The sequence below is a fragment of the Lineus longissimus genome, chromosome 2 (genome assembly GCF_910592395.1).
Source record: "Lineus longissimus chromosome 2, tnLinLong1.2, whole genome shotgun sequence".
Classification (NCBI taxonomy): Eukaryota; Metazoa; Nemertea; class Pilidiophora; order Heteronemertea; family Lineidae; genus Lineus; species Lineus longissimus.
Genome location: NC_088309.1, coordinates 19140948 through 19160093, shown reverse-complemented (window position 1 = coordinate 19160093; position 19146 = coordinate 19140948). Strand labels below are relative to the sequence as shown.

General features: G+C 41.1%; 3 protein-coding genes across 6 annotated transcripts in view; 2 read left to right on the top strand and 1 right to left on the bottom strand.

Moving 5' to 3' along the window:
* LOC135482724 (integrator complex subunit 3-like) overlaps positions 1-19146 on the bottom strand; it is a 414475-nt gene that overhangs the window by 57622 nt on the left and 337707 nt on the right. The window lies entirely within an intron of this gene.
* Positions 4450-15404, top strand: LOC135482723 (proline dehydrogenase 1, mitochondrial-like). 4 transcript variants are annotated; one of them, XM_064763029.1, is made up of 13 exons: positions 4450-4630; positions 5506-5714; positions 6163-6209; positions 6950-6970; positions 8880-9026; positions 9406-9470; positions 10918-11117; positions 11462-11543; positions 12104-12190; positions 12643-12789; positions 13199-13479; positions 13966-14054; positions 14402-15404. In XM_064763029.1, exons 1-13 carry the CDS (start codon positions 4568-4570, stop codon positions 14614-14616), a joined length of 1653 nt encoding a protein of 550 aa, XP_064619099.1. In that variant the 5' UTR covers positions 4450-4567; the 3' UTR covers positions 14617-15404. The 4 variants fall into 4 exon arrangements, with proteins under 4 accessions (XP_064619099.1, XP_064619100.1, XP_064619101.1 ...); XM_064763030.1 differs by lacking the exon at positions 6950-6970; XM_064763031.1 differs by lacking the exon at positions 4450-4630 and having other exon boundaries at positions 5564-5718.
* The window catches only part of LOC135482722 (probable E3 ubiquitin-protein ligase HERC1), a 43415-nt gene continuing 40304 nt past the window's right edge, over positions 16036-19146 (top strand). The window contains exons 1-4 of the mRNA XM_064763028.1: positions 16036-16124; positions 17195-17932; positions 18113-18312; positions 18670-18768. Coding sequence (XP_064619098.1) covers positions 16061-16124; positions 17195-17932; positions 18113-18312; positions 18670-18768 — 1101 coding nt within the window. The 5' untranslated portion in view covers positions 16036-16060. The remainder of the gene's footprint in view (positions 16125-17194; positions 17933-18112; positions 18313-18669; positions 18769-19146) is intronic.

The window sequence follows — 19146 nt, the reverse complement described above, 5'->3', positions numbered from 1 at the left end:
GGAGATGAGAACTTACCATTCAACAAGTTACAGGAGAATAACAATCTTCTCTTCTTCCTCTTCTTCTCGAAAGTTGTTTATCCAAAAGACATCCTGAATGTGTCGTAGTCGTTATCCCGTAACTGTTGTCTCATTTGCGGCCTCAGTGCGGTTAATTTTTACAAAATTGTTCGATTTCTTTTAGCCTGACAAATGAAACTTGATGAAGCGAATGAAAATGATATGATCAAAATATGCCCTCAATGAAAGTATGATGTCTCAGTAAAAGACTATGCAAATACCATACATATACAAGTCTTTACAGACAAAATACTTGTGGAAGAATGCCAAGCTCTAAATAAGCCTACGATCATGGGCCTTGGGCTTTTATTTACAAAGCGAAGCATAGGTGACTAGGCGCTTGTGCACAGAAAACTTTTGTTTAACTAATTTCCATAAGTGCATTGTTCTAAATTATTCTGGACGAAATTGGTGGCCATCAAACGGAAAATACTTGAGTAATATAACCAAGCATTTATAATCTATGCTTGATATAACCTAAAGGCAGATAATACTCAGGCACCAAGATTTTATTAATGTACATGTATATCAATCGGTTTTTTTTCGAATAAAATATTGATATTTCGAGTAAAAAAAAACATGAAATTTTCATGTTTGTTGAGCAATGTCCTGTCACGCTATATGGCCGTCGATGTAGGGTTCTGACCAAAACATAATCCTAGATCACACGCGAATGCCTCTGTACCTGAGCCAATTACGATGCGTGCTCCCGTTTCTCCAATCCGGAAGGCTTGTCTTCCTGCTGGTTGTGACAATGTCTTGCGCCGATGCCTGAGGACAGGCACGAGGTGCAGGACAGAAATTAGGTGCAGGTAGATTAATTAATCGAAATCTAATAAAAACTTGATATCAGAGTGGGACGGAAGAGACGCGGCTTAATTCACGGCAGGCGACAGAAGTGAAGCCGCTTTTGTGGAACGACTCACATTTTCGAAAAACCATTGAATGAACCAATCAGCAGTCTTGGAGGGCGGCGTATTTCATGACGTAGTCATTTGTGCATACTCCTCAAAGGCAAAGAAAGGCACTCGGTTCTTCCTATGAATGAAAGAAATCATGCCAATTCTTCCTCAAAAGCAAAGAAGGGCACTCGGTTCTTCCTATGAATGAAAGAAATCATGCCAATTCTTCCTCAAAAGCATAGAAGGGCACTCGGTTCTTCCTATGAATGAAAGAAATCATGCCAATTCTTCCTCAAAAGCAAAGAAGGGCACTCGCTTCTTCCTATGAATGAAAGAAATCATGCCAATTCTTCCTCAAAAGCAAAGAAGGGCACTCGCTTCTTCCTATGAATGAAAGAAATCATGCCAATTCTTCCTCAAATTCTCAATTCTTCCTCAATTCTTCCTATGAATGAAAGAAATCATGCCAATTCTTCCTCAAAAGCAAAGAAAGGCACTCGCTTCTTCCTATGAATGAAAGAAATCATGCCAATTCTTCCTCAAAAGCAAAGAAAGGCACTCGGTTCTTCCTATGAATGAAAGAAATCATGCCAATTCTTCCTCAAAAGCAAAGAAAGGCACTCGCTTCTTCCTATGAATGAAAGAAATTATGCCAATTCTTCCTCAAAAGCAAAGAAAGGCACTCGCTTCTTCCTATGAATGAAAGAAATCATGCCAGTTCTTCCTCAAAAGCAAAGAAAGGCACTTGCTTCTTCCTATGAATGAAAGAAATCATGCCAATTCTTCCTCAAAAGCAAAGAAAGGCACTGTCTAGCTTCTTCCCATGAATGAAAGAAATCATGCCAATTCTTCCTCAAAAGCAAAGAAAGGCACTCGCTTCTTCCCATGAATGAAAGAAATCATGCCAATTCTTCCTCAAAAGCAAAGAAGGGCACTCGCTTCTTCCTATGAATGAAAGAAATCATGCCAATTCTTCCTCAAAAGCAAAGAAGGGCACTCGCTTCTTCCTATGAATGAAAGAAATCATGCCAATTCTTCCTCAAAAGCATAGAAGGGCACTCGGTTCTTCCTATGAATGAAAGTAATCATGCCAATTCTTCCTCAAAAGCAAAGAAGGGCACTCGCTTCTTCCTATGAATGAAAGAAATCATGCCAATTCTTCCTCAAAAGCAAAGAAGGGCACTCGCTTCTTCCTATGAATGAAAGAAATCATGCCAATTCTTCCTCAAAAGCAAAGAAGGGCACTCGCTTCTTCCTATGAATGAAAGAAATCATGCCAATTCTTCCTCAAAAGCAAAGAAGGGCACTCGGTTCTTCCTATGAATGAAAGAAATCATGCCAATTCTTCCTCAAAAGCTAAGAAGGGCACTCGGTTCTTCCTATGAATGAAAGAAATCATGCCAATTCTTCCTCAAAAGCAAAGAAGGGCACTCGCTTCTTCCTATGAATGAAAGAAATCATGCCAATTCTTCCTCAAAAGCAAAGAAGGGCACTCGGTTCTTCCTATGAATGAAAGAAATCATGCCAATTCTTCCTCAAAAGCAAAGAAAGGCACTCGGTTCTTCCTCTGAATGAAAGAAATCATGCCAATTCTAACTAGGGGCAATTAGTCCAATTTTCTACATAAATATACAACTTGATTGAATTTTCTATTATTGAAAAATTATTCCATACAGACATTTACTGACACATGAAGGAAATTATGAGTTTCACTGAAGCGATTTTTTTACATGACGAGGAGTATCTCCTTCACCTGGAATAGATTTCAAACTCGCACACAAGCGCGCCCCAGTGCCGAAATCAAGGAACGAAATCAGCGCCTCTAGTGTCAAGATTGCCTTTGAGTGCGTGGGGTCCCCAGCAACGAAGATCAGAAGGTCCCCTTAGCGATCACGATACACCTCTCAAGATGGAGCCACCACCACCACCACCACCACCACCACCACCTCTCAAGATGGAGCCATGCATACTGGTCAGGCCAGTGACGATACAACTAATGAGCCCCCCCCCCCCCCAGGACCTTGAAAATCCAGAGTCCGTCGTATCCTCCTCCCATTGCACAGGTTATACTGAGCTCGGTCGTTGGTGCCGAGTGTTGGTCTGAGGTTCAGGATGGGAGACCCCTTGACATGTGACTATTTTGTCGATCCAAGACCTCCCCCACCCCACCCTAACCTCCACCACTTGCCCATTCGCATCTACAGTCTCGTGCCGCCAGTGAATAGAAACTGGTGTCTGCCTGACTGTCGCTGTCTATTCATCTGGAGTGTGCCAATCGTACGTCCAGGGTCTAAACAAGCCTCCACCAGTAAGACATATGCATAAGGGGGAAAATACCCATCAATAATGGGAATACTTTGCCTGTCAGTGTATCCCATATTTCAGTGTTTCCCTTATAGTTTCCCTATTCACAACAGAATAAGACGACCGGCCCAGCCCAACAACAACCATTCCAGCTCACAGATACAGCACCAACAACCCTGCTGTCTTTATCTAAGTTTATCTCAGTCATTTAAACAAACATTGTCATTATACACAAAGGTCTAACATCTGTCAGTGTTTCCCCTCTTTCAGTGTTCCCCTCTTTCAGTGTTTCCCACCCATCTGTTGTGGGTATACCCTAACCAGTCCTCAAAAAAGGCACAACCACATACAAATTAAGACCCCTCCGGAGAACAATCCGAGTTCTTTGATTATTCTGGGATTTATGGCCATAGCCTTCATATTATCTGGACTTCTAAAACTGGGGTCTGAGAAATCCCTGAAACGCAAAAGCTGTCTCTCCAGCATGTCGTTTAATGGGGAGTTTTCGCACAGCCCCCGAAATGTCGAAATGAATGCCTATCCTGTTGTTCAACTTCATTATTAACATCAGGAGATCAAACAATGAGATAGGCGTTCATGTTGACGTTTCAAGGGATTTGCGGAAACTCCCTAATACCTATACCACGTGCTTTTGTGATCGTAGGGCCACGGCCCATAAAACCAACCAATCATACTTGAGAAGTTTATTATGATAAAGAGCAGTCATTGTATTTTTAATGTTATCATGATTTGGTGATTAAAATGGCCTTAAGTTGTATTAAATTAAATGATTATTAGCATAATTAGCATTATATTTGTACTTCAAATATTTTTTGGCTCAAAATTACAAATGAATATGAAAATTATACACTAGATATTTACAAATTAATGAATACTCCTTTTTTACACTCGTTCCAGGATTACTCTTTCTATTAGCAATCATTTCCCCGTACACAGTTAAAAATTACTGCATTGAGGTTGGTTCACAAGTATTTCATTCATCATCAATACACACATGTACGATGTATACATAACAGTCGAAAATGGCGTCGTACACGAAGCTAAGCAAGTTATGTTCTCCTTGCTTGAAGCCTTATATTTCCTCGATTTCTCTTGTGAATCGAAAGATTTTTGCGTCAACATGTTTCAGAAGATACAAAGCAACTACTGCAGCTACAAATTTGAAATCGGCGTACGCAAAATCTACCGAAAACGAACCTTATTGTGAGGCTTACTCCAAGATTGACTTGGCTTTTGAAAGTGCAGAGGAAGCATACAAGTCAAAGACAACCTTTGAACTGATGAGGGCTTCCCTTGTCCTTAGATTGTGCTCCATAGAATGGATTGTTAACAGAAATAAGGAGGTAAGTCTTGAGTATGTAATATGCAAACCTTTCCATTTTCAGAGATGATTATTGATATCGTATCGCCACGTCGTGAGATTCAGATAAATAGTGCATTAACATACATCGCCACTTTTTAATGCCAATTTTTAACACCACGATGTCGTCATCAAGGGACTGGCTAAAGTTCTACCGTTGGCGTTAGCAGAATCAATACATGCTCCAGACAAGTGACTTGCTCAAGGACCCTCATTGGGACAATCACTGTGGAACCCATATCACCCGAATCAGTACAATTACTACAGAAGACAAGTATTATTACTAAGTCCTTCACCAGGCCAATCAATACATAAGAGGTGAATTACCCTATAGGGTTGTCCCTCACGCCAGTCTGTGCATACATGAAAGATAAGCGAATTGCCCCAGGGCCAGGTCTGGCTCTGACCAGGCCAATCACTATAAAAGTAAAAAAACTATAAAGGTCAGCAGGTCAATCAATACACATAACAGATGATTTGCCCAGGAGCTCCTCATCACGCCAGGCAAGATCTACATAAGATAAGCAAGTTGTCCTGGGTCTCCCACAAGCCCAATCGTGTAAAAGCCTGGCCAAGGCCATCCACTTTGCAAGTGGTCACCTAAGCCCAGTAACCCGAAAAGTATTGGATGATGATGTTGAGGCCAACCAGTAACTGCGAGACAGGTTTCCTGCCCAAGGTATCCCCGACAGGCAAATCAACACGGAAGACATGCATCTTGCCCTAACGACAAGACAATGTACCCAATGAAACCCCATCCACCACACTCATAGGCTCGACCTAGAGCCCCTGAGAAGCGTTGGCCTGGCCTGGAGGCTGTGTTACTGTTATTAATATTATGTCAATGATAATTTTCAGATAATGGATTGGACCCGTAAGGTACTTGGTAATCGTATCTTTACTTGGGCAATGAAGGCCACCTTCTTTGGCCACTTTGTTGCCGGCGAAAACCAAGATGACATTAAACCAGCGATTGCAAGGATGCAGCATTTTGGGGTAAAGTCTATACTTGACTACAGCGCTGAAGAGGATTTGTCCAGGTCTCAGGCTCAAGATGCTGAAATGGAGTAAGTACGTACATGTAATTGCAAAAATATACAAGGTCAGCTTTATATATTTAGGGTAATTGGGTCTTCTTAGCGGGGTTCATCAAGGGAACACTTATCTCATCAAACTGGTTGCCCATTGTCTTTTCAATGCAACTGCTTGTCCCGTTTTATCCAATGAAACTGGTTGGTTGTCCTATTGTCTCCGATGAAACTGGTTGTCCTGTTGTCTCCAATGAAACTGGGTGTCCTGTTGTTACTGATCAAACTGATTTTCCTATTGTCTCCCATCAAACTGTTTTTTCCTTTTGTCTCCAATGAAACTGGTTGTGCTATTGTCTCCGACGACAGTGAAACTGATTATTACCACAACCTAAGTGGCAGCCCTCGTTTCACAGTTATTTAAAGTACTTGGAGGAAGCTCTTCATTATGTTCCTTTATCCAGATAATGACTTTACCTTTTTATAGATCATGTTTGTCGGCTGCAGAAGTAGGAGGCGACACACCACCACCAGGTAAGATGCGAAAAATTTTATGTGACTTTATGACATTTGTCTCCCACAAAGCTTCAGAGTCATGTTCTGATGCTTGCTTATCAACTTTTGCGCTGGTGATTTAGAATGGTATGTTGACATTGGAATAAAAGTGCATATTTGACATGCCTGACAGTGACAGCATCTTTTTTTGTATGTTGATTCTGGCTGGAACTTGAAACTTGCTTTGACTTTCAGCAGATTGTCAGTCCTGGCAGAATTATTTTATTACGATTGGGAGTAATGATGGGATGCCGCTTATTTTGTGCCTTGCCTTTGCTTTTTTGTTGATCCTTTTCTTTTTTGGACCAGTTACTTAACCTTAAACTGCCAAATTGTGATGAGCGTCAAAAAAAGACAGTAGAAGGGTTAAATGTAAGTTACGCGCCCGCGGAACTTTGTTTGCGCGGAACTTTGTTTGCGCGTAACTTACATTTAACCCTTAAAATCACTGCAACATGACAATTGTGGTTGGACTCCAGTCGCTGATTGGTTAAAATTGGTTGAATTGCAGTCCGTCATTGTGCTGTCAACGCTCGGCCATATGACATGTTGCAGCGACTAAAACCGTGCAGCGCTTACGAAATTAAGTGACATGGAGCACTTCACTGCAAACATGCAACATCGTAAACTCCTCTGCTTATTCCAAAAAGGTTCATCTCGATGGTTTCGGAAATCATTTCATTGCAGCATTCTTTACATTATAAACCTTGCTTATTTAGCTCCTCAGGTTCAGACTAAGGGTAAGTATGATGATAAATGTAGATTTGAAGTATCTAAACTGTGTATTCCTGATTGTAACCAACTGACTAACATCTCTTTTTTTGCAACAAATGGGTGATGGGACGTCACTTATAAACTTTGGGTCAACAAACATACCTTTTATCCTGGTTATATAACTGTCTTGAGGCATTTGTTGCAGTGTGTGTGCATGTTTGTTGTTGATTTCTGCATCTTGATGTTTAAGTTAAAGAACAAGGTTTTGGCTGGCAGATGGTGTGTCTTTGAAATGAAGAAATGCATATGCGTAGGCTAAAGTTTACTTTTATATCAATATCAAGATTTTAAAGCCAAACTTCATTGAATAAGCATATTGTTTCATAGGGTATGATGGATGTGGACGCCCAATTAAAAGCAGAGCAGAGCAACGGGGAAAATAAGAAATATCTGCATACATGTACACGTATATCATGTCATGTGTACTTTCCATGCTGTTAGCTGGTATTGAACTTTGATTGACCGGTAATAATAATATTAGGTCTCTGTACCGTAATATATACTTACCTTGCCATAGGCAACGCACTTGTTGCACAACATTTCTGTCTGCCCTATTCTCGAGATTTATATTAAGAGAAAAAAATCAGCTATTGCTCTCATTTAAGTCTACACCTTGAATAGAGGAGGTAGCATTTTCCGACATCATGGGCTAGTTGTTCTGACACTCACAGTAACAGTAGCGTGTAACTGAGCCTTGAAACACCAAGGGTAAAATCGTAAAATGCACTACTTTGTGTTTTTTTCTTGCTGTTTTTGAAAAATGAAGTTCATAGCGAGCAATTACCAGAAATATAAATCCAAAAACTGCAATGTACAGATTAATAGCTAGGTACATGTCAATTTAACATGAACTCCAATGTATCAGGCTATGCCTAATCTCTCCATAAGTTTCTCACAAACCACTGTCATTTCTGTAGAAGTTTTGCACGTCTGATTTTTCACTTATGCAGTGTAAAAGGGAGGCTTTTGGATGGTCCACTTCAGCACACTGATAGGGTGACATGATTTCATGCACTGCTGAATAACTGCAAGAGTGTTTCAGGGTTGGTCTTTCCCAGAACATGTTTTAAAGTACATTTAGTTAGATGTGTAGTATTGTTACATTGGTCTCTAAATGAGAACTCGGGTTATGGATTTCCACTTGAAAAGTTCAGGCCAAATCCTCTTGCTGTATGATTGAGTTATAATAGGTTGCCAAAAATGTACTGGATGTTAGCCATTAATGATAGTCCTGGCCAGTCCTATTTTCTCCATGCACACCTCTCATGTGTGTGATCAAAAAATAAGAAAAAAGAACACTGATTTGGTTCAGATAAGAACTTCTTCTGGATGTTAGCCAATAATGATAGTCCTGGCCAGTCCTATTCTCTCCATGCACACCTCTCATGTGTGTGATCAAAAAATAAGAAAAAAGAACACTGATTTGGTTCAGATAAGAACTTCTTGGGAAAGACAAGCACATTTTTGTTGACAGAAGCAAGAACAGCTGATAATGGTGGTGATGGTGTGATAATCTTAACTCTAACATCACTGACGAGTCTGAACGTGTGTTCAGGCTCCAAGCATAGGATCTATTGAAGAATGGAATAATGATGGTGACGGTACAAAATGTATTATGTATTGAACTCCGAGGTCTCTGGTGTCTGAACAAATTCTGATTGGTGAATGTCAACTCTAGATCTGTTCCGTTCTGCAAATTGTGTTGGAATGCTTGCCTGATGTGTGGCAAGTTTGGGAGTTGATTCTCCAGCGCAAATTTTTCAAATCGTCCCGAAGTCAAACAACAGATTTATTGATCTCTTAAAATGACTTTCCACTTTAATGAAATGAAGGTCGTAGCATGATTTCTGACACGTCTTTTAAAAAAAATTCCAGTTGGTGACAAAGTCAAATTCCGTGCCCATCGAGAATTTGGCGATCGTCGTGAGAATGTGGTCAGTGCAAGAACGTACTTCTATGAAGACGAGGCCCACTGTGATAAAAATATGGACATATTCCTTTCATGTATTGATGCTGTTTCCGGTAAGTGCAAACTACAAACTGATATGTTTTCAATAAATCGATATTTGCAAGACACACACAATCGAACTAAGCACCTGATGCCGTAGCCAGACTGTCTGAGTTTATTTTAGATCTGATGGTTCATGCAAAAAATGATACTGTGGTAGCTAAATGTCTTCTAGATCAGTACGGTACTAGATATGTAGATTCCAAATAGTCAAATCTGCTGTAGCTCACAACCCATTGAGAAAGTCAAGATGAGGATAGCCCATGCTGTGGAGGATGACAATTAACAATGTATCTTTAACTGTTAAAAGTGGCAGTTCACCTTTAAGTACAGTATGCAGTTTATAAAGTATTAGGCATTTAGATGTTTCAATTTATACTGTCTCCTTACCAGGTTCAACTATGCGTACCGGATTTGCAGCTGTAAAATTGACAGCGCTGGGGCGCCCACAATTACTGGTAAGTGTAAACCTTAAAGGGTAACTCGTGTCAAATTTCACCATATAATGTTTTAGCTGTTTTTGACAAATGACTACGTCACGTTCTCATAAATCGGTAAGGTTTTCGAATCGAAATGCACATTTTCTAGAAATTGATAGTTTAATCCCGCCCGGACGGCTCGCTTCGATACCGTTTTCGTTGATGACGTCACAACATGAACATTTTCGCGGTCGCGGTGGTTTACATTCAGCAATTTTATAATAAATCTAATCAAAAATGGAAAATTTGAGCTGTACATTTGTGATCAACAATTAAAAACGGACGTATTTCCGCAAAGTTTTAAATCACATCATAGTATCACTTTAAGACACACAGACCCGCAATGCATTTGACCTGGAATGCACTGGATTCCCCCTCTTTGCCTATTTGTTCCATCTTCACACACTTCACACACGCAGTTTCGTTAAATTGGACCGCTATATTGCTGTACAAATTCTTATCACTATCAGTAAACACATTTTGTACAACTGTTGAGTTTCCACTGAGTTGATATGATGAACACACCGTACCAAATATTAAAATTTCTCGTATTTGTACTTTAGTCTGTTTGTACAGGCCTTATGAATAAAACAGTAAGATAATATTCCCAGACAATTATTGAACAGGTAATGTTTGAGGTCAGACACTTCCATAATGATTGTTTCTATTGTAATGGGCACCTTAGGTGGGTAACCAGCATATTGAAGCACCAAATCAGCCAGACAGCTGATTTTGTTTCATTAAGGTGACCCTCACGGCACCTGTAATTGATCTCCATAATTCATTATTCAGATATTGAATGAGGTCTGATGTCCGATAAGTTTCCATAACCCTGATCATCCTTTGATTAAAAAAACGGTTGTTTATTCAATGGCCTACAATACTGGTAATTAATAGTTCACAACCTTGAAAAGACCTCCAACATGAAATTGAATGGGAAAAACCAATATGGAACCAAAAGTAGTGTCCTTGATACAGAGGGTGTCCTTAAGAGAGGTGTCTGCTAAGGGAGGTTCCAATGATATAAACTTGTTTATTTTTAGGCCAATTGGTCGAAGGTAAAAGTAAAAGTGGTGACAGAGTTAAATAGCTGGCAAATGCCTGCAAATACAGCAGCTTTGACATATCTCATATTCATCACTACATGTATGTTAGCCTTTCTGTGATGGTGCCCACCTGGTATGACACATGTCTTAATGACATCCAGGCACAAAATCAATATGAAATACATCACAACCCCTCTAATGAGGCGGGACTGAAAAATACTGTCCTTGATAGAGAGATGTCCCGATTACAGAGGTAAAATTGAATAGAAATGACCAATTTGGGAACAAAGCAAGTGTCCTTGATAGAGAGGGTTTTCTTTTTCATGAGGTGTCCGCTAATAAAGGTTCCACTGTAAATATAACATGTTTGTTCCTTTCAGTTACAAATGTCGGAGGTGTTAGTCCACCTGCGACAAGTGTTCAATGTGATAGCGGGACCTGATAACACCCTTGACGGAAAGCCTATCAACCCGACGATAAACCTCGAGTCTTTCATGAGTCGGTTGCATGAGCTCGGCATAAAGATGAAATCCGAAGAGAAAAAGAAGTGGTTCACTTTGTTGGATACAACGAAGGATGGGTAAGATATTGCTGAGGATGAAAATCATGACTGGCTGGTCTGGTAGACAAGAATATTGGTTGGTCTGGTAAACAAGCATGTTGGCTTGTGTGGTTAACAAGATTGTTGGTTGGTCTGGTTGACAACAATGTTGACTGGTGTGGTTAACATTACAAGAATGTTGGTTGGTCGGGTTAACACGAATTTTCGGTGGTGTGGTCAACAAGATGCAGGATGGATTGGATATAGGATGGTCTGGGTAGCAAGAATTTTTTCTGGTTAGCAAAAACTGCATAGCATGAGAAAAATAACCACTGGGCTATAGCCTCCTCCTGTCTATATCTATATTTGTTTCTCTTTTTCAGAGAAATAGATCTTCTTGATTGGCATAATATCCTTGACAGTATGATGAATCTTGCCAAAGTGCTGAATGTTAGAAATATTCAGGTAGGTAGGTCCTGGAGCAACGTTCCTAAAGAATTTTAAATGCGATATTCATTATGGAACAGCCCCGAGACAAACACCCTTGCCTTAAAAGGAGACTATAGGTTGAAGTTTCCTAGGTCAGATTAAGTTACTCAAAGCCGCCAATAGGGTCTCCTATCTCACAGTAAAAAATATTAATGCTTGTGAGGGGAATATCATTATCACTGAATTGCACACAACCTATACCCCCACAGTGCATACTAGTCAAGTGTAGATAACCAATTTATCCCCTATCTTCTGCCTATAATTTCCCCTTTAAGACGAAGAGGATCAACTGAGATGAGCGTGTTGAATTTTGAGACATAAGACTTATTTCTGTCATACGAGGCCGCACCCTTTAAGAAAGGGCGACTTTACACCAACTGTAGGGGCTTCCATTGGTGGTATTCAGGTCACTCATACGCGGGAAGTTGTAAACTGCTGATGAAAATGCTGATGGCGACTCTAATCTCTGTATGCTTGGCAAAAAATATCGGGTTTTAACACACCTTCTTCACTCAGATTATGCTACCTTCTTTCAGACGGGGAAACCTTTCGTCAGTTGTTTAAAAGAAGAAGAAATGGTTCAGATGGAGAACATGTTACATCGAATCAACACTGTGGTCCAGGTATGTACTATGATGGCAGCTCAAACTATAAACTCAAGGCTCAACTCAAAGCCTACTAACAAAGGGAAGTCTGATAGATAAAACGTCTTGGACCGGGAAGATCAAAGGGTTGGACGGTTTCGTTTGTGTACGTTTCAAAAGACCTGTCTGTATAATCCAGCAGAACCCGGTTTTTCAAAATGAGATGTTAACTAGGTGTTTAGTCTGCTGGGCTCAATGATGGAGATAACACAGAGATAGTAACTCAACTTGAGGTGCCTTATTTGCAAAGAAAATGCAACAAGACTGCCTTGACACTGGTAGATTCGGGGCTAATGTTATCTCAATTGGTACAAGATACAAGGCCAGCTTCAACCCTATTGGAATAGGCGTGATGTTTTACATAAGGTAAACCAGGTTCTTTTCGGAACTTATATTGCATTTCATACATGAGCAACGCCTCAATATTTCAGCATGCAAAAGACAAAGATGTACGGGTGATGATCGATGCAGAGCAGACGTACTTCCAGCCCAGCATCAGTAGATTCACCATGGAGATGATGAGGAAATACAACAAAGAAAAGGCTATTGTTTTCAACACATATCAATGTTATCTAAAGGTGAGTGCCGATCTGTATTGAAAATTCACTTTGTTTCAACATCATTATCTTCATCAATGGCGTCGTGGTCCATACGTGATCTTAGCTGGCGGCCCATAGGATCAGCTGTTTGAATTAATATTCTTTGGAAAAAGATGTAAAATTTAAGATTCCTTGGACATGGTATCTATGCGAGGGCAAGCGAAAGGTCCGCTCCGAGTAGGCAGTCATCAGGTCACTCAAGTCATTTCCATTCAATTTGACCTCTGTAATCAGGACACCTCTCTATTCAGGAAAGCATTTGTTCATTGCAGTGTACCAGTACGTATGTCCAACTGTAGATCAATCTAAATCACCACCATCCTAAAGACTGGTCTTATTTATTCTTGCTCTTTGACATGTTTTATCAAAATCTTGTTTCACTTTCCAGGATGCCTTAAATGCAATTCGAGTAGACCTCAATCTCTCTGCGCGGGAAAACTTCTACTTCGGTGCCAAACTCGTCCGAGGGGCTTACATGGACCAGGAGCGTCTCAGAGCGGAAACGTTAGGATACCCTGACCCCATCAATGACACGTTTGAAGACACCACGGCGATGTATGAATCGGTATTAGATGAAGTCATGACGCAAATCAACCAGAGACCGCGGGGAGAGATTGCTGTTATGATTGCTAGTCATAATGAGAACACTGTTAGAAACACTCTGGAAGTGTAAGTTGATTGACATGGTTTATGTCCATAACCAGTGATAACTCTGGGAAACCAGTGGCATAGTGGTTAGAGTGCTGGGCTCCTAATCAAGAGGTCGGGGGTTTGACTCTTGCAAGGATCGCTGCCGTTTTGTCTTTGTGTCCTTGAGCAGGAATCAATCCTAAATTGCTTCATCCTTCGAAAAATACATAAAACTGAGGCTGCAGGCACCTGGCGTTGACTCCAGGGCAAACGGAAGACCCCACCTAGTGAGAAACAGTACCTCACGATGGACTCACCAGTCAGCCCAACTTCCTCTTGTAGTGGCAAGTAAAAATGCTCATCCCGCCTTGGAGCCGGAGCACCTCCAAGTACAGAGGGAATGCTGAAGAAGAAGTAACAGAGTTTTGGCTTGCCAATGAGTCACTTGCTAAGCTGTGTTCTGAACCACTGATCAGGCTTGCTTGCAAAGTATTTAACTTCTGATTTAATTTTTTTTTTCTTCAGGATGAGACAGAATAACGTGAAGCCATCTGATCGAATTCTTTGCTTTGGACAACTCTATGGCATGTGTGACCAGATGAGCTTCCCTCTGGGTGAGTAGGGTTCAATCCAGGCTTCAGTCATAGTGTTTGCGGAGAGTTTACTAGAAGTCAAGTCCACAAATCTGGTGCACTCACTTCTTCCCCTTCTTGCATTTTGCGATGTTGTGTCCAAGGTCGTCACCAGTGTGATCATCTGTCAGCATCTTAATTGGTTGGTCTCCATCCTCTGCAGGTGTCTATTTACATCAATGGTCCTTGCTCAACCATCTCATCTGGTTTCTTCCTCTTCTTATTTTGCCCCTAATAGATGTCATGAAAATCTCGCAACGGTGCATTTTGTGGAAAGTCCTTAGAAATTTTCACTGTGTTTTGACATATGTTTTTGTTTTGTTTTTCAGGACAAGCCGGATACTCTGTTTATAAGTATGTACCGTTTGGACCTGTGAATGAGGTGGTGCCGTACCTTTCAAGGCGGGCGTACGAAAACAAAGGAATACTCAAGAAAGTACAAAAAGAACGCCGTCTGCTTGGGAATGAAATCAAACGCAGGTTATTAAAAGGACAGATTTTCTATGACCCCTGTGAAAGTCATCCACCAGCTCCTCCAATCTAAGGCTCAGAGACCCCTGGTTTCGTGATGGGGGGGGGGGGGAGTCGGTCTAAACTTGGGGAAGGAGGATATGTTCCTTTATATTCTGCCAGAGGAGGGACCAGCAGGAACAGGACTCATGCACGTAGATGTGAAGAAGATGGAGAAGTGTTGGCTCTTTGCAGAGCACACAAATAACTTCTAAAACTTTTCTAGGGGGGGGGGGCTGCCATGACATCAAAACCTTCTTGCATTGACTTGGTAGGCATTTAGAATTCTGTCGTTTCTGATCAGCTTGTATTGGAATGTGATACTATTTTGGGTCCAATGGACTGTCTTGTCATTTGAATGATATCTTACAGCTGTATAAAATTTGTGATAGAATGCCTGTATGTAACTATGTTACCATAATCTTTGGCACCCTAAGTTCCAATCATGTCCAATCATGTCGTTAGAAGTGACGTTGGCGTCATGTCCTTGCGCTTCTGTTGTAAATTACTGAAGGAGATAACGCTTAGTTAAGCTAATGATGGCATTTGTCTGTGAATGCCATAGGAGCAACGAGGCCCTGGTAATCAAAGGAGTTCATGGTTGACAAGAACAAACAAGTTCTTGCAATTAGCATTATGGAGAGCACTATGTCTGACATGTCAGTGGAGATAGACTTTAAAACTTTCTGCAGTGATACTGATATTACAATAAAAGTGTGTTAGTCTTATCATGTGTGACTATTTTAGAATGATATGTACATAAAGACAATGTATAGAAAGTGATAATGGTATTGAAGTAAATAAATAGATTTTTTCATGGAAGAAAAACTGCCTCATTTGTTCCTTTGGCTTTTAGAGTTGGCAGTGTGAACCTGGCTTCTTCCCATTGAGAACCTATAAGTAAAGAGCATAACTGTGTTGAGGGACAACCAAATCATTTGATGCTCCCCGACCCTGTGACCAATGGGGTATAGAAAGGATGATGAATGAACTGTGTGGAGAGTTTATGACCAAGATGTACGACAGCCCCAACTCGTTGGCGATACTCCCGTAGGTTGACATTGTCGTTTGAGAGTCCTGGTGTCTCCGAATGATCCCAGTTCATACAACAATTGTAGACTTGGGAAGACTGGGAAACCCATGTTTCCACTTTCCTTGTGAATTCAGTCGGCAATGTGGTTTATGACTCAATTGGCTGACTGCTTATTGTCTTTGTTTTGCCTTCCATGCCTAGGCCAAACATTTGCCGTCAGTTCTGGTCTGTATGAACCTAGGCCCATACCTACGACCTATCCTACACAAGGGCCTTGAATAACAAGCCCTTGTTTTTTCAACTTGCAAACAACTGTTCTTGCATCGAGTATAACATGGAAATATAGGGCAGACAGCTGTGATGTAAATTAGGTGTTGGAATGAACCAAAACTTAATCTGATGGAGCTGAATTCGCATGTAGAAGGTTTGAATACTGTGCTCAAAAATGCCTTCAAATTTTACATGTGAGAGGATTGGAGGGATTGAGAAGCTGTCTCAGTCAGACCAAAGTAAGTAAGAGTTCATTTTTATGTCACAATCAGTGTGTGTCCTCTTAGTTCTGGTGGGCCTTTGGGCCTAGCTTTGGGCATGGTATTGAGGGAGATGGGCAGTGCCTTTGGCATACCAACTAACTACATTTTTTATGAGGAGCACAGATAATTAATTCAGATGTCAGGAACAACAGCCCGTGGAGACAACTTGGCACAATCCGTGCGGTTGAAGACAGCGGCTAATGCGGAGTTCGTTTCAGAGTTTACCTCGACGACAACAACGAAATAATTTTGCAGAAGAATTTGCAAAGATGTCATTGCAAATATATCCTATCTAAAATATATTTCATGGTTTGTTGGACACTTAATTTGACAATACTCGTATTGTGCACGATAAGAATCCATAATTTACTGCAAATTCCTTAAAATAGACGAGAAAACTCCGGCTATATTATGACAAATATTTTTTTGCTAATGTTTTCTTTTTGTCTTTTTTTTAAAGGGGGACTATAGGCAGTTGCAGGGTGGTTAACTTAAATTGGCCATCTTTTGACTTATATGCATAGTATTAAAGGGCACAAGGTCATTTTGATCCACCACTAAATATATCCCTCGTACATGCATGATTAGTTTTGACGTACTGATCTGAGAGATGGGACTTGGCGAGAACCCTAAATATATGAGGCCTAGTCATAGTGATAGTCTGCACACAGGATTACACACATACTCGTGGACATACGAAAGCTCAGAGCCTCTGCCACGTGCCAGGCCCAAGTTGAGGCCTGGGGAAGGGGCCGGGGCTGGTGAATGCAGTGACGGTGTCGTTGTCTGTGGCGTCTCTGGCCTTGGCCTGAAAAATCCTGTACAGTACTAGTTGTAGTGGACAACTTGTGCTACAAACTATGTAGAACTCAGCGCTGACTGACCATGTTGAGAAAGTTTACTGTTGTGACTATACAAATAAATAGACCTTTTCGACAAAGTCAAAGATGATTTAGATCAGAGCCCAATAAAAACAAATGCACACACTCAGACAGAACGCATCAGAAGGCCTTATTCCACCTGACTATTTCATTTTCTTGTTGCAGATACAGCCCAAACAATGGGAAGCAATCCTCCTGTTAAACTGAAATGGTTGGAACATCTCAACGCGTCATGGGTCACAGAAGACTGCGAGGCCATCGCAAGCCACGATGGCATCCTGTCTCTCTACGACCGCCTCATACTCAACAAGGAGGTGGTGACAATGCCGCAGCAGATGCTCTATCTACGGGGGCCAGCTTTACCTGACTTTGAACATGATTTTGTCTCAGTTGAAGAACAGGAACATTTCATCAGTGCTTTATTGACGAGTCAGTTGAATCTTGCCAAAGCTGTCTGCTCCGATTCGCCGTTTGCTGCAGTCCTTCAGAAACGTCTTGTGGTCCTTCAGAGAATATTTTACGCCGTCTCCCACAAATATCACGACCAGGATAAGTTAAAACAGCACCAGCAACTGCAAGATGGAAACAAAAACTTGGATGATGGGAAAAATTTGACTGATCGTTCCCAGACTGGGACCGACGCCCTCATTGAAGTCGGTGTCAAGACTGGTCTAAGTTTGCTGTTCTCTCTACTGCACCAGAACTGGCAGCTTAGCAGCTCGTTGGGATGTAGCGGTATCTGTAACCATGTGATACAAACAGCAGCAGATGTGATCAAGTCCCTTGCCCCTCTTTCTCTGTCGAATGAGAACAAGCTGCCTCCGCTTGGCCTAGAGACGCTGAATCAAGTGACACAGTTTCTCAGAAAAGCCACTTTGCCGAGTTCCGGAGCTGATGTTGTTGGTGAGTAGTGGACACCTCTATTAGCACGACACCGTTACTGTTAGGGACACTTTTCTGGTCTCAAATGAGTCGTTTCTACTCTGTCCTTATGAAGAACAGTACTTTTCAGTCCCAAGGGGATTCTTAATAATGAGGTTTTACTGTACTTAACTGTTTTGTGACTATTTTCATACCTTTCAGGTAAGAGATTATCATGTGAAGTTGTCCTCGCATTAGCTGCTCAGCGAGGTTCTTTGCGATATCTTCTTGAATGGATTGAGATGGCCCTGTTTGCTGCCGCAGCCAGTAAGGTGGATAAGACGTCAGCTGACGGTGAAAGCCCTGGCCTCATTGATCATCAGTTCTTTATGGATGTCCTCAGGCAAATGAAGAAGTCTGCTGTAAGTCATACTCGATAAAAGTGAAAATGCACAATATTTCAGATTGTAATTAGTTGCTGCAAAGATAAAATGAAGTCCATGATTCTCTGTGAAACAATAATGTCAAAGGAGATGATACATTTATGCTGGGAATAGGCATTGATAACCAAGTTGGTTTATTGGTACCTTACATTTTATGTTCCTACATGACTTTCATTGAATGTGCTGTTAACAATAGGCCTACATAAAAAAATGGAACTGACAGGAAGCCCTCTGTCAACCCTCTGTTACTGCATGACAAAACTGCAGGGTATGCAGTGCCAACTAATGGTTTGTTATGGCAATAAATTGATGTCTTATAACGTCCTTTGATTTCAGAATGGGTCCGATAAACTGAGCTGCAGTGAGAAAGTCCTGTGCATTGATGAGCAAGGCCTCACCCCACTTTATCATACTGCGATGTGTCTTATGGAGGAGGTAGGTGATAGTAATAATACACTGGAACCTCCCTTAGCGGACAACTCTATTAAGGTCAAACTCTCTATTAAGGACACTAGTTTTGCTCCCGAAATGGCAGTCTCCATTCAATCTGAACTCTCTAATCAGGACAACTCTCTATTAAGGACACCACTTGTCAGTCCCAAGGGTGTCCTTTATAGAGAGGTTCTTCTGTATGTCCATGATTAAGAAATTTTGGCCTGCCTCAAAGTTCTTTGAATGTATTGATTTCAAAAAGGCTGGCCTTCTATCACTTCCCAAGTTCTCTAAGGATAGTTAAGTTACCCATGTTTGCTAGTACCCACAAAGTCAAACTACATGTTTCCCAAAAAAAGGTTAAGCAGTACTTTCCTTCAA

What these genes read in the sequence shown, in the direction of transcription:
- LOC135482723 (XM_064763029.1), top strand. Translation starts at nt 4,568, where the DNA reads ATGAGGGCTTCCCTTGTCCTTAGATTGTGCTCCATAGAATGGATTGTT. An exon ending in ATGTATTGATGCTGTTTCCG is followed by an intron (nt 9,027 to 9,405) that starts GTAAGTGCAAAC and finishes TCTCCTTACCAG; the next exon opens with GTTCAACTATGCGTACCGGA. An exon ending in CCAGATGAGCTTCCCTCTGG is followed by an intron (nt 14,055 to 14,401) that starts GTGAGTAGGGTT and finishes TTTGTTTTTCAG; the next exon opens with GACAAGCCGGATACTCTGTT.